A 15,123-nucleotide genomic window follows, 5' to 3' on the forward strand; every position below is an offset into this window, starting at 1 on the left:
GGGACCCCAGGACTCTTTGTTTTTTTAAACAACCTGCTTCTTCCCACTAAAGGTTGAGAAGAGCTTTTCTAGCTCTTCAGAAACCAGGCTGCATTAAACATAGTTTCCCAGTGCAAGCAAGGGCCAAGTCAAAGTGAGCCATAGTTTCTCGGTGTGAAATGCCTCTGAGTTTCATTCGGGTGAATTGCTCCACTGAGATTCTGCCCCATTGGGTGAGCTGAGATTACAGAGTTGATGAGAAGCCAATAGAACAGACTGTAACCCCCGGATACTGCTGAATAAGCCACAGCCGTGTGCAGCACTGAGTGTATGGTCCCATCAAATTTATGGACAACTCTGTTTATCATCTCGTGGCATATGCCTCTGTAATATTTGTTTATAAAGGGCCAAGGCTGGGTATATTATGCATCACAAATGATATACTGTCGAGTTTCCCAGGATAAATGAAATATGTCCATTTTTTCCCATCTGGATCTTGTTATATTTTTTTCCATGATTAGCATTTTGGCAGAACTCTTCTATTCTGCTGTTCCATGTGCCCAGGGGAGGCAAAGAGTTGAACTCTTTCCAAAATCAGGGTAGTTCTGTGTGGAGAAAAACTACAGCTGAAAGGGCACTTTCTTTATGTAGATTCTCCACACTCGGGCGGAGGAAGCAGAGGTTGGGAATATGATTAGTGGGAAGTGAAAGCACCATGAGATCAAGGCTCACGTGAGTCACAAAGTGTGGAAATGTTCTTACCAGATGATAGTCAGGATACAGGAGATTTTCTGTCCCTCAGAACCAGCTGAGCTTGTGAAATCCTCCACAATCCAGAGCTGCAGACGGAGGCCCTGTTCTCAGTTATGAATTTAGTCTGCTTGAGATAAAAATGGGGTCACAATGATCATCTGACACCTTGTTAATTTCTGCAGCAACCAAACCAAACCAAATTCGCTTGTATGCAGTAACATGACTTATTCTTTTAAAATAATGCTATAACAGAACCAAAGTCTGTTTTTCATTTTGGGCGAGTTACTGGAGTAGAACATAGAAACAAAACAGCCTGCAAGGGCAAAGGTCTCTTTTCACTTGTGAAATAGACATAAGCAAGCAACTCTGAAGTCTGTCTTCCTGGGCTGATGGCTTTCTACTTTAAAAAGAATTGTCTATGGTTCTTTTCAATTTTCTATTTAAATGATAATGGCCTGTAATTGATATTTTTAGGTAAGACCTTATGTCTCAGATTTAAAATAGCTTGCTGTTTTATTCCACAAAACATATTTCTATTCCTATTTTTACTCATATTTACAGACTAAATTTTCACTTGCATTATAGAGATTCATTTTAAATGTGTAGAATCAGGGAATTAGACACCAACGTGAGATAAATAAGCACTGTACGATACCCAAAATAAGAGAGAAAACTCAAGAAATAGTCTTTAGGAGTTTTGATAAAGAATTAATGCAGATGGCCATCTATAATCATAAGACTTCCCAGGTTTCAGTTACTTAAATGCCTTTATTTTCATGTTATTGCCAAATATTATATATAACCAAAATGCCTAATATATTTTTGATATATTAGAGATGATGCTGCCATTTCAAATGATGAAATAAAGTATTTTATTCAAAACAAAACCCCAATTTTCCAGTTAAAATATTTTTCTGATTATTATATTGTTTCCATAATTACTGAAATTTATATTGGTACAAATTACTCTGCCTATGTTATCCATCTATCTATCCACCTATTTATGTAGCTGTAATATATTATATTACACATTATATAGTATACTGCCAATTGATACATGAGTTCAAAATATTAGTTCTCCTTTTCCATTTTCTGTCTCTGCAGAAATACTACTGAATTATTTTACTTCTACAATCAGATATAGCTCCAGCTCCTGAAACAATCCATTCAAAAGCAGGAACTGTATAAAAGCGTACAACTGCCTCTCCTCATATCTCCCCTTTATCCTAATCCTTTGGTGTTTAATATTTGTTATACCTTAAGTCACTGGAGTTTTTAGCAGTCTTCTGAAAAGCTTATAAAAAGCCCAGAGACTTACTGGCCATCCTCCAAGTACTTCTGATTCAACAAGTCTGAGTTGGGGCCTGTGAATCTGCATAGGAAATGACCTTGCAGGTGGTTCTGATGCAGATGGTTCTTTGAAAAACAGTTCTTTAAGACCTGTGATCTTATAATAAAGAAGGAAATCACAAGCTTTCATATTGCATCTCAACACTCCTGGAATTAAACTTCCCCGGAACAGAGAGCCAGGAACCTGTGATTCTTGATCTTCTCCCTCAGAAATGAATATTGTCACCTTATGAATGAAATAATTATCAAGTCAGCTGGATTTCTGACACCAGGGGGCAGATTTCCTGAGTAATGACATTCCAACTACATTGATCCTTAAAGTTCTCACCCATTTCCCAGCCATCTGTCCTCTGACCCCTTGCTGTTGACAATTACCTGGATCACATATAAATTTACTCTGCTTTTCTGGACCCTGTGTCTTTGTGTCTATTTACTCCTAGGCAGGCAGGCAGACTCTGTGGGCTAGTCAGTTCCACTGTGTCCTCTCTTGGTCTAACAGGCGACATGGGCCAGATGCCAGAGCCAGCCTCTTCCATGCCTGCTGTGCATACATGATCACCATGCCTTATAAACTTACCTTAAAGCATCGAACATTAACTTTTCTTAGCTCTTTGAGATCTTGGGTTAGGCAAATGTTAAAGATCTCTTAGGAGACAAAACACATGAACTATAAATGAAAAGTTTGTGAAATCAGACACAAAATTAAAAGCTTTTGTCCTTGAAAGATACTATAAAAATGAAGAGAAAACCACAAACTGGCAGAAAATATTTACAAAACAAATATGTGATAAATATATGATAACTAACTGGTTTCCAGATGTATAAACGACTCTTAATAATTAATTAATATTTCATTAATAAGAAAATAAACCACGAAATATTTGAAAACAGGCAAAAGACTTGAAAAAATGCTTCATCAATGATTTTATATGGATGGCAAATAAATATGTCAGAAGATGCTCAACATCATCTGTCATTAGAAAAATTCAACCAAAACATCAGTGAGGTATCACTTTGCCTCTAAGAATGGAAAAAAAAAAACAAGTAACAATATCAGGTATTGTAACATATGGAGCAACAGAAGCTTCATAAACTTTGGATGGCAATGAAAAATGGCACAACCGCTTCGGAAAACAGTTCAGCAGTTTCTTACCAACTTAAACACACACTTACCATACATCCCTGCAATCCCATTTACCCAGAAGAAATGAACATATATGTACATACAAAAACCTGTACTCATATGTTTATAGCAACTTTATTCATAATCATCAAAGGCTGGAAATAACTCACATGTCCACCAATTATAGAATGGATCAATAAATAATGTTACAGTCAAATAATAAAATATTACTCAGCAGTAAAGCAAACTTTTCATGTATACAAAGGGATGGATGAATTTCAGATGCACTCAGATTTGTGAAAGAAAGCAGACCAAATATTGAAATACTATATCAATCCATTTGTATAATATTCTGGTAATAGTAAAATAATAGGGAGAGATGGTAGACCACTGGTTGCCAGGGTCTGGGGGTGGGAAGAGGAAATTGATTACACAGATGCATGAGGGAACTTTTTAATACGATGGAAATGATCTATGTTTTTACTATGATGGTAGTGACATGACTGTATGCATTTGTCAAAATTCATAGAAATATGCACCTAAAAAGGGTGAATGTATACCTCAAAAAAAAAAACCTAACTTCCAAAAAATTTTGTCAGATATGTCAAGAGCAAGATCTTTTCATGGAACACTCCCTGTAACTTTGCAGCATAATAGCGAGCACCCTTTTTCCTTCTACACTCTTTGAAGATAGAGGCCTAATTTTTGCAATTAAATTTCTTCCAACTGAAATCCCATAATCTTTGAAATTAGACTTCCCCTGATCTCATAGTAATAGACTATGAATGAGTTGAAAATACTTTCTCTTAATAGTTTTTAAGGATCTGAAATGGAGAATGGGAATAAAGGTTGTGATAATCGTACGATTTTAAAATGTTTAATTCTGTGCAATCTAACGATATCTAGAATTACTAGTTTCTACCAGAGTCACATGTGTTTGCCTGGCAGTACAATAGAGACATGCACATGAAACAGAGGAAATTGATTGTGACCACACTCCCCCACCCCCCCATAAAATAAAACAGCAACAACGACCTTATCAACTTGGGTTATTTTGATGTTTAAGTCATGGTTAATATTCACCCTGTTAAAACCCTTTCAGAATCAACCCACTGCTTTCTGATCATTCTCCAGCCACCTGTGGGGTCACTGGAAGATGACTTGTATCCAGCCCGTGCCATCTAGCACATCATGGAGATTTAGTTATCACGAGTGTTGGAAAGACCAGCAACTGAGAATGAAACACCACACAGATGGGCTCTTTGAAAATCTACCACATCCTGGCTTTTTCAATCTTCAAAACAGATGAAGTGCCTTGGTTGGAGTAACCCTGCAGCAAGCATAATGGAGCCTGACTGCATGGGCACAGTTTCCACGACTTCCCGTGTGAACCATAGCACCTCATGAGAAGAATACATTGATGAAAATAAATCACCAGCGAATCCATAGCTGACACTCTTCCATACTGTGCAGTGTAATGATTCTGTTTATTTAAATAACACCTCTAACGAATGTGCTAATTTCCAACTAAATGGATACAGCAGCCTTACCACCATTTGAGTTTCTCAATAATAAGAAGGGGTGCTTTGAGCATCACTGAGGCTTGGCTGAAAATTAAATATTCACAATTGTTAATTAAAAATGGATTTAAGGAGTGAATAGGTTATGGATTTATCTGCACGAGTACAACCATCTGGGTGAGTAGAGCTGCATTTTCAAACAGAGAAGAAATATACCATTTCTGGTAATCTAATGGGAGACAAGATGACAACCAAAGGATAGGAAATGTTTGATGTTCTTAATGGCTATGATCATGACTCACTAATCCAACAATCATCTATAGGGTGCTAACTATGTGCAAGGCATTGACTTAACCCCTCGGGAAATAATAAGAACAATCCATGCTTTCTAACAGCTCCATAGAAACTTGTGTGACCTCACTGAAGATTAAGTGCTAGATACCTAAACTCTGAAAATGCCGGACCAGACTCATCCAAATAATAACTCCAACCCAACAAATGAACATTTTCACTTTAATCTTCAACAGTTAAAATATCATTGAACTGGAGAGGGGATGCGAGTCATATCCCTTTAATTAAATGAAAAATAATATGGAAAACATGTCGTTGGGTTAAAACAAAACCAAACTTCTGAAATTTATGCCAGAGACGTTTTTAAAGCACACTATAACCCATCAATAACGGCTTTTAATTAGAACAAACATAAACATGTCAGTAGCATTTGTTTAACGAGGAAAACCTTGAAGACTAGTATTAGAATGTGCCTAGTATATTAAATTTACAGTACAATCGAGGGCATCTACACTGTGCATCTTTTTAACTATAAGAAATAAAACAATCGAAAATAAAGCTCATGGTGAGAGTAGATATGTGTATTCATGTCATTCAGTGGAAAACAAATACCAGGTCTGTACATGTTGTCCTATATTACATGTTATTAATTCATAATTATCACCAGAAAATGATCAGTTTTTAGCTATCATGACCAATACGAGAAAAGATCTAGAAATTTTAATTTGTTTTTAGCTCCCAAAACAAATGTGTGCCAAAATAATAGGTGGGGGAGACCTCATTTGTTCATGATTAAAACAAAACATAGTTAATGTTGTATTTATGTGGAGTATCAGAGGAATATATTGTTTTGGGATTTATTAGCTACAGGAGAAGGAGAATAGGGATGCAATGGAGAATAGGGATAGACTTGGGTTTGTTTTTATCATTTCAGATGCTGGAGTTTTTATTGTGTTTCCTTGTTACTGTATGTGATCAGGAAGGGCTCTGAGAACAATAACGTGGCACACATTAGGTGCCTAATAAATGCCTGTTGAAGTCAAAATGTGTATTCAGAGAATGTCAACCAGAACCAACTCGTTTTCAGGAAGAACCAGAGAAAAATGCTATATTCATGCAAAGCAATAGCCCATATATAGGAATGCTATTTACAGAAAGGAAAAATTAAATCTTTAATTACACTATGTAAGAAAAAATATGTAACTAGATTCACAACATAACATTATTCCCATATCTGTGAGTGGTATGCAGCAGGGAGACAGAAAGGTCCATGTTGCTTTGATTTCATGAACTTACTGTATTCATCACCATCAAACCTCTTTAAATGCTATTTGGAAGTAGGAAAGTGTTACCCAAAAAGCGTATCTTAAAAAAAAAAAAAAAAACAGAACACTTTTGAGTTCAGGGATTGTTTTAGGAATCTTTAAGTTAGCATAAACAAGAAGAGCTGGGAATCAGCTAGTTATTTTTCTTATTTAGTATTTTAAGATAGATAGATGACAGATAGCTATAGATAGATATTGATGATTGATATATAGATAGATGATAGATAGATAGCATTGTTTTTTGGTTCATTTGTTTTTGTTTTTCTTCCCTTCACAAGAGAGGTGATGGGCAAAATCCTCAAGAAATAAGCCACTGTCTTGGCTGGTTTCACATTCAAGTCAATGATAATACATGACTTCAGAATACAACTCAGAACTCAGTAAATGACTGCATCCTCTCCTTGAATGATCTTAATTTACATTAAGCAGTAAATACTTTTGCAAACTAATCCAATGGTCCAGTCCCTAGTGTAGTAAATCCTAGAAAGAGAAACAGCCAAAGAACCAGGGATACAAAGGCTGTAGATCCTACAATTTAACTCTAAATTAAAAAGAAAAGGAAGCTAAAAGTCCTAATCCTTAAAAAGGTTAAGAAAATATTTACTAAGGAAGCGTTGCTATGCAAGCACTTTCAGAAGGTGAGTGCTATATGAGATCTGGTTGGATACCATCAACTCGAGGAGATATAAAATGTCTGATCAAGGCTTATTTATTTGAGTATATTAACGCTGGAAGCAGTTACTTTTAATTTTTAAAGGAAGAATTTGGAAATATAGATATGTTTTTCATTTAAAAATTTTCACAAAGTGTTATTTATTTGGCTGAAATGATGACCTTTATAGCTCTAAACGCTGAAGAATGTTGGTTGGTTTTTAACCTTCGTCTGTAAGTAAAAAATGCATCCAGTTTTATTTAAATGGTTGTATGTTCCAGTAAAATGTGTATGAATCCTCTTTAACAAGCCAAAGCTCAGACATTAAATGGAAGCCTGTTTGTGAGATGACAAAATAGGAACAATTTTTTTCAACATAGGTACAGCATCATTTGGACCTTGAAAAACTATAGAAAAGTAATTGCCTTCAATGTCCACCTCAGAATGAAATTGCTTTTCATAAAGCACTTAAAAATGTTTACACTTGGTAAAAATATTCCAGATTAAAACTACAAGTAAATTCTAGGAATACACTGACAAAACAGTTATTCTCATTAATATTTTCAGGAATGCAATCAATCTTATTTTCTCTAAAATATTTATATCAAGCTCAAAGTTATAGTACTCAGTCTAGAATAGGGAAGCTTATTCCTACTGTCTCTTTAAACATAGAGACATTAGGGGGAAAGGGATTCTTTAAATTTTATGGGGTATTTTTGTTCCTCAATCAAATATCTATTTTTAATTTTAAGTATTTCTAAGCCTAGTAGAGTTTTAAAAATAAAATAAACTAAGGAAAAGATAGAAAGGTTTCTTAGATCTAGATTCTGAAGGATTTTCCGTTTTCAATATTTTTCTTATTTTCTCCTAAGAAATAGAAATTCTAGTTTTGAATTTATGAAAAATAGACAAGAGGAAAATTAGATAATCTCATTAACTTTTCTATACAGCATTAATTATAGATATTGTCATTTTTTACTAAAAAAGTAGTATAGTGTAGAGTACCTTGACTTTGGAAGGAGATATGAGTTCATTTTCCAGTCTTGGCAGATTTTATAGCTATGTATCATAGAAAAGTTATGAGAAAAATACTCTGTAGACTTTATTAAAATGAAAAAGACCATAGTAGAGCTATCTATTAGAAACTGAAAAGAGTGTATATATATTAAAAAAAAGATCACTGTTTTCTATAGAGCTGGTACCTCAGACTGGATTACAAGGAATATTTATTGCTGATTTTTGTTGCTGATTGATTTAGTTATATATAATCCTGCACAAAAATGTAATGAGTGAAAGATTTCAATGTAATTCCAATGGTGTAATCAGGGATAAGATGGTTCAATCTGTAGCAGTTAAAAATCACTTCCCTTAATGCCATCTATTACATTTAACCAATCTCCAAATCCTGTGTGTTTCATTACAAATTATTATATCTCAGTACTTCTTTTCATCACAGCTGACATTTATATTGCAAGTACCAATCACTTCTCCCCTAAATAATATAATAATGTCCCACTGAACTTTTCTGCACATGCCCTAATTAATTTGATTTTCTGCGTAGCAAATCAAAGAATTTTAATATTGTAAGTTGGCATTTCTAGTTAAATATTTCAGAAAAAAAGGTGATTCTAACCCACATTTCTCCCTGTAACTAATTAAAAAAAAAAAAAAGAACAACAGAAAAAGTGAAAAATAAAAGCCAATAGGAAGCAGAAATTCAAAAGACATGACAGAGAACAACATTAGTAGTATTGGAAACAACATGAGTAAAATTAATCTCTAAGTGGAAAATGGTAACTATAAAAGTTATCTAGCATACACATAATTCTTCTTTCAGAATAAAAACCTGAAAAAACGGAATTGAATTATATTCCCTACCATAATAGAAGCAATCAACTTTTCAAAAATAAGTAATACCTGAATCTGCAATTTGGAAGACTGCACTATGTACTAGGAAAAATTGATACAAGGCAATTAATGTGAAGTCATGTCCTTAAAGTAACTGGACTTTAAGGTAAAGAAATATTTTCTTGGTGATCCAGGCATTAAAAGAAAAAAGCGTATCAAGAAGGAGAATCAATAAACTTGGACTCACCCTTCTCCATAGGAATATTAAATGACAGAAAAGAGTGAAAAAAATCTATAGATGCAAAGTCCTTGTGGAAAGAATCTCTGAATCAAAATGCTTATCTTAAAGGCAATGGGGAGATATTTTCAAGTATTAAAAAACTCAGTAAAGTTAGTAGACATAAGCCCTGGTGGGAGGGGAGGGGAAAGGAGACTCCTTAGTGTTGCATTTTTACCAACTGAAAAGATGAATGGAGCCGTGGTAAAATAACCCCTGGCCAGCATCAAGTTCAATTAAATACAGAAGTAAAGACAGTTATATGCATACAGTGGTTCATAAGAAAATGCTAATGTTATGAAATGTTATAAACTTTGACACATAAATATCATATCTGTGAATATCTCATAAAATGGCAAGGTAGAAAGGTGAAAGGAGGTTAAAGACTTTCATTTTTTCCCTTATGCTCTATAATTTTCATTATTTCTGTCTTTAATCCATGAATCATTTATGTGATGCTGTTATTGTTGGCTGTCTTTTTTTTTTTTTTGCGGTACGTGGGCCTCTCACTGTTGTGGCCTCTCCCGTTGCGGAGCACAGGCTCCGGACGCGCTGGCTCAGCAGCCATGGCTCACGGGCCCAGCCGCTCCGCGGCATGTGGGATCTTCCCGGATCGGGGCATGAACCCATGTCTCCTGCATCGGCAGGCGGACTCTCAACCACTGCGCCACCAGGGAAGCCCTGTTGGCTGTCTTTTATTGGTTGAATTTTAATTTTATCGTCACATGAGTAATAATATATTATTGTAATTTGAACACAAAATTTATTTTACATTACAATATTATGGTAGTGTTGTAATATTATTATCAAATTATTGCAATATGAACAATTCTATACAAAATCAGGAGGTGGAGAGGTGAGAGAAGGTTATACACTTTCATTGTTTCTCTGTTATAGATATTTATAACTTTATTTTTTCAGCTTTATTAAAGTATAATCGACAAAAATAATTGTAAGATGTTTAAACAATGTGATGTTTAAACTTCACATGTAAGATGTTTGTACAACGTGATGATTTGATGTACATGCACATTGTCAGAGGTTTCCCCCATCGAGTTAATTAACATGTCCATTACTTTATATTTTCAATTATTTTGTGTGAGAACATTTCAGTTCTACTTTTTTAGTAAATCTCAGTTTTACTATAATAGTGTTATCAACTATAGTTATGTTCCTCATTAGATCCTCAGACCTTATTCATCCTATAACACAAAGTTTGTACACTTTTACCAGCCTCTCCTAATCTCTTCCCTACCCACATCCCCTGGAAACCACTTTTCTATTCTCTGTCTGTAAGTTCAACATTTTTTTTAGATTCCACATAAAAGTGATACCATGCAGTATTTAACAATATTAGTTCTTCCAATCTATGAGCATGGGATATCGTTCTATTCATTTGTTCTCTTTCGTTTGTTTCATCAGTGTCTTTCAGTGTTCCATGTATAGAGCTTTCACCTCCTTGGCTAAATTTATTCATAATATTTTATTCTTTTTGATGTGGTTGTAAATGGGATTGTTTTCTTAATTTTTTTTCTGATAGTTTGTTGTTAGTGTTTAGAAAGACAACTGATTTTTTATATTCATTTTGGATCCTGCAACTTCATTGAATTCATCGATTAGTTCTAACAGTATTTTCATGGAGTCGTTAGGGTTTTCTAGATACAATATGTCATCTACATTCAGTGTCAGTTTTCTGTCTTCCTTTCCAGTTTGGATGGCGTTTATTTTTTGATAGTCTTTGGCTTAATGCCTATTTTGTTTGATATAGTTCAAGATACCTCAACTTTCTTTTGGTTTCGGTAGGGCAAGAGTGTGTCTCAGCCTTTCCTACCCATTTTTGATGTGGTTAATATGTGGGTATTTTCTCATTTGCCCTATGTGTTATAGTGCTTAGCTAGTTTCTGAACCTCTTTCAGAGGGAATTTCTCTGTGTGCAGCTGCACATTCAGTGTGTCCGTGTAAGGAGAGAAGCTCGGGACCTTCCTATAGCGCCAACTTGTTCATCTCCATCTAGTTATTTATACTTGTATTTATCATGTTATATTAAATCCATGCTTTATTTATGATTTATCATTGTTGTTGCCATTATTGATATTCTTGCTGTTGTTACTCTTCTGGCTATCTTTTGGTTGTTGATTTTCAATTTTATTGTATTTTGGTTACTGGAATACCAGCCTGATGCTTTTGAATCTGTGGATATTTACTTTGGAGACTCATATGTAGTCATTTTTATACAAGTTCCATAACTGCGCAGAAAGAGTGTATTTCTATTGTTAGATAACTATTTCAGCATGCATGAACATTAGACACACACAAAAAATTTCAAAGCTATAACAGAAAACTAGCTTTCAATGGCTTCCTTTCGCCATTGATGGGCATTTGTAGTGTTTCTAGTTTTGACCATGATAAGCAATGCCACCTTAGGCACCCTAAACACTTGGACACTTATATGTTGGTATCTATTTCCACTGCACAGATATCTGGAATGAAATTGTTGTATTAAAAGGACATGTGTGTTTTTAATTTTAATAGACGTTGTCAAATTTCTTTCTAACATGACTGTAATACTTCATATTTTCTCCATCTATAGATAAGCATGTTTTTGTCTACAATCTTGATATCTGTGGGTGTTTTTCTTCTATTTCTTTGCCAGTCTAACGGATATAAGGTAATTACATTTTCTGTTGTTTTAATTTGCATATTTTTTCATTTATCAAACTACTAGAAATTATGAACATATTTAGTGTATTTATTTTCTATAAAGTTTTAATTTTCTGTAAGTTCTTTAGTTATGTTTTTATCCAATTTCTATTGAACAGTTTGGTTTTCTAATTGTAAGAACTCATTCTTTATAAATATTAACTCTTTGTATGTCATCAGATTAGAAATAGTTTTACAGGTCATCGCCTATTGACTTTATGTACTTCTCCATATAAAATTTTTGTTGATATGCAATTAACTATATTTATTTGTAATACCTTCCAGTCTTCCAGAACTGATTTTGGTGGTCACCCAACCACTAATTTCTAGGTACACATATTCTTATTTATGAAGTTTTCATAGCTTTTTATTTGTTCACTTGTTTTTTTACATAAGGATTTGGTGTATCTGGAGTATATTTTTGTATATGGTGTAAGATAGGTTGTATTTTTATTTCTTTCCAGGTGGTTGACCAATGTTACCTGTTTTATTTGTTTAAAAATGTATCTTTTTCCCACTGAGTTAGCCACTGCTTTGTCCTGCATTAAAGCCTTGCAAACTGAGATCTTTTTCCTATTTCTGTTTCACTAGTCCATTTGTCTGTTCCTACACTGATCTCATCTTTATTTCATTAAAGTGACAATATGGTATATATAATATCTAATAAGTCTATTTTCCCCCTCCATAAATAAATAAATTGTATATATTACACTGTAACATTAAGTCTTCCCATCCAAGAAAATGTGATATGTTAAGCTCTTCAGTTGTTTAGTAAGATTTTATTTTTTCTTCCTCTAGATAATATAGTGTTCTTATTAAATTTCATTCTTTGGCATTTTATTGTTTTAAATTGAACAGTTTTTGCCATTTCCATCTGTGCTAGCTATGTCTAGATTAGAAAAAAAGCCATTGATGAAGGTGTCCAGATAATCATATTAATTATAAAAATTTTAAACAAAAATATTTTGCTTTTCTCCATCTTCAATTATATTCTCAGCAAAAATAACTTTATTTACCAAATGCTTATGTTGTTAATTTCATTTTCTTACCTTACTGCTTATATTTAAATCTTGAAGAACTAACTAATCATAGTGATTGTGAATATCCTTTTCTCATCCATTTCTCTTCAATGAAATGTTTTCAACTTTTACAGTTTATGGGAAGATTTGCTATCATTTTTTATAAATAGCCTTTGTTACACTTACGTATTTTCCTTTCAGTTTCAATTTATTTAGAATTCTAATTTGAATTGACTGTTGAATTTTATCAAAATAAATTTTAGTGTCTATTAATAGTAATTAAACATTTTTTCCCTTCATCAGGTTATAATAAATTATGTTAATAGTTGTCCTAATATAAAGAACCCTTCAATTCTTTAAATAAACCCTGACTAGAAATGGTGTGTTATTCTCTTGATACACTGATGAATTCTATTTGTTATTACATCATTTAGAATTTTTGCCTCTTTATTCATTATTAAGATTTGTCCATAATATTCTTTTTCATAGTATTTATATAAATAGATAGTATATATAGCTAGTATTTTATTACAGTAATGATATCAAAATAATGTTAATTCCACAAAAGAATGAGAGTGGATTCTATTATTTTCAATAGCCTTGCACAATTTAAACAATATCAAACTTATTTAACTCTTCTTTAAAGGTCATCCAATGTTTGACTGCAAGCTCTTGTTTGGATACATTTTTCATTGTTGATGTCTCACCTTTCCAGTCTCTTCTCTGGTAATTGGCTCTATTCAGTTTTCTACTCCATCATTTTTGGCAAATTGTATTATTCGAGGAGCATTCTCTTTTTATTCTATCTTCCCTTGTGGTTTTGTCTCTCTTCTCATACTTAATATTATCTATTTTGGCTATCCACTTTTATTTTTTAATCAGACTTGCAAGGGGATTATATATTTAACTGGCCCCTCCCCCCAAATAGATGTATTTACTTGTCTTTTCAGTGTTTTTTATTTTTTCTATTTCATCAATTTACATTTATCTCTACTAATTCCTATATCCTGCATTTTTATTTTCTATTTTTTTAATGTATACTTAATTCCTTCTCTCCTTTAATATCAAAGGATCTTAAGGCTATTCATTTCCCTCTAAGAAAAGAGGGGAATATTACATAGATATTAGATAGTCTTCCATAATGTTCTTTTTCTTGCTTTCTAGATAGTTTTTATTTCAGAATAATTTTTTTTCTTAAACTCAAGATTTTTAAATTATCATTAGTATGTACCTTAAAAACTGGTAACTTGATCTCATTCCTTCCAGTTTATTTTATTTTTTCCTTCATTATATATTGTTAATTTTCTTTTCTCCCCCATTTTTTGCTCAATTAATCAGGTTACTGTTCCTTTCATGTTTGTCTTGTTAACTGGGAATTCTAATGACATTTTCCAGTCAAGATTATTTACTATTCTTATAATTAGACACTTATGAATATACTATTTATTGAAATTTAGATAGATATTATTTTTTCCCACCAAGCTACACTTAATCTCCACAGAGAAGCCAAGGCCAGTGTGTCTTTTCTGTTTCAAAAGTCCTTCTTAAAAACTTCCAGGAATTATATTGAAAGGGAGATATTAAAAATGTAACAATCTATATGGCAAAGAAACCAGCCCAATTAGTTGGGACACCAAACTCTCAGAGGAGTCATCTATAAACTGAAAGTCTGATTGTACAGACACCTACCAGCTCAATGTACCATGCATATTGCTATATATTACTATATCTAGCTAGTTAGCTAGGTAACTAGTTACATAGCCTAGGTAACAATTTTTCTAATTACATTTTCCTCTTTATTACAATTTTCAAGTTTCTTTTCTGATTCATATTTTTATTGATATAAATGAGACTTTCGGAATTCCTGCATAACCTCAATTATCTTTCATTTTCACCAATGAATGAGGTCTTGGCTGGTACAGGACTCAGACAGCAGCCCTTTATACTTTGCCTTCTCTGTTAGCGATGATGGTCTGATTTTTTTTGTGTGTTGGGGGTGGGTTATTTTATTATCTCTGCTTGGAAAATTGTTAGTTTTTTTAAATCAGTTCTTAGGGTCAGAAATTTTATCAGAATTTTCCTAAGTGTGTCTTTTTTCCAGAAGTTTCACCTGGTGCAAAATTAGAACTTTTTTTTTATTTCAAGGAAATTTTATTTTCATATTCATTTCAGTAATACCTCTCTTCCATAATTGTTGTTGTTGTTTTCCTTCTGGAACTACCATTTTTAAAAATTTCCTACTCTCACTCTAGTTTTCAGCTCACTGTATTTTTATTCTATGCTTTA

At 33.2% G+C, this 15,123-nt stretch overlaps 1 protein-coding gene across 2 annotated transcripts in view; it reads right to left on the reverse strand.

Moving 5' to 3' along the window:
* Positions 1-733: 733 nt before the first annotated feature.
* Positions 734-15,123, reverse strand: part of LOC309967717 (uncharacterized protein) — a 151,095-nt gene continuing 136,705 nt past the window's right edge. For both annotated transcript variants that reach the window (XM_082848487.1, XM_082848488.1), the window contains one exon: positions 734-856. In XM_082848487.1, coding sequence (XP_082704613.1) covers positions 752-856 — 105 coding nt within the window. In that variant the 3' untranslated portion in view covers positions 734-751. The remainder of the gene's footprint in view (positions 857-15,123) is intronic.

The sequence above is a fragment of the Leucopleurus acutus genome, assembly GCF_964270905.1.
Source record: "Leucopleurus acutus genome assembly, chromosome: 10".
In the NCBI taxonomy this organism is placed as follows: Eukaryota; Metazoa; Chordata; class Mammalia; order Artiodactyla; family Delphinidae; genus Leucopleurus; species Leucopleurus acutus.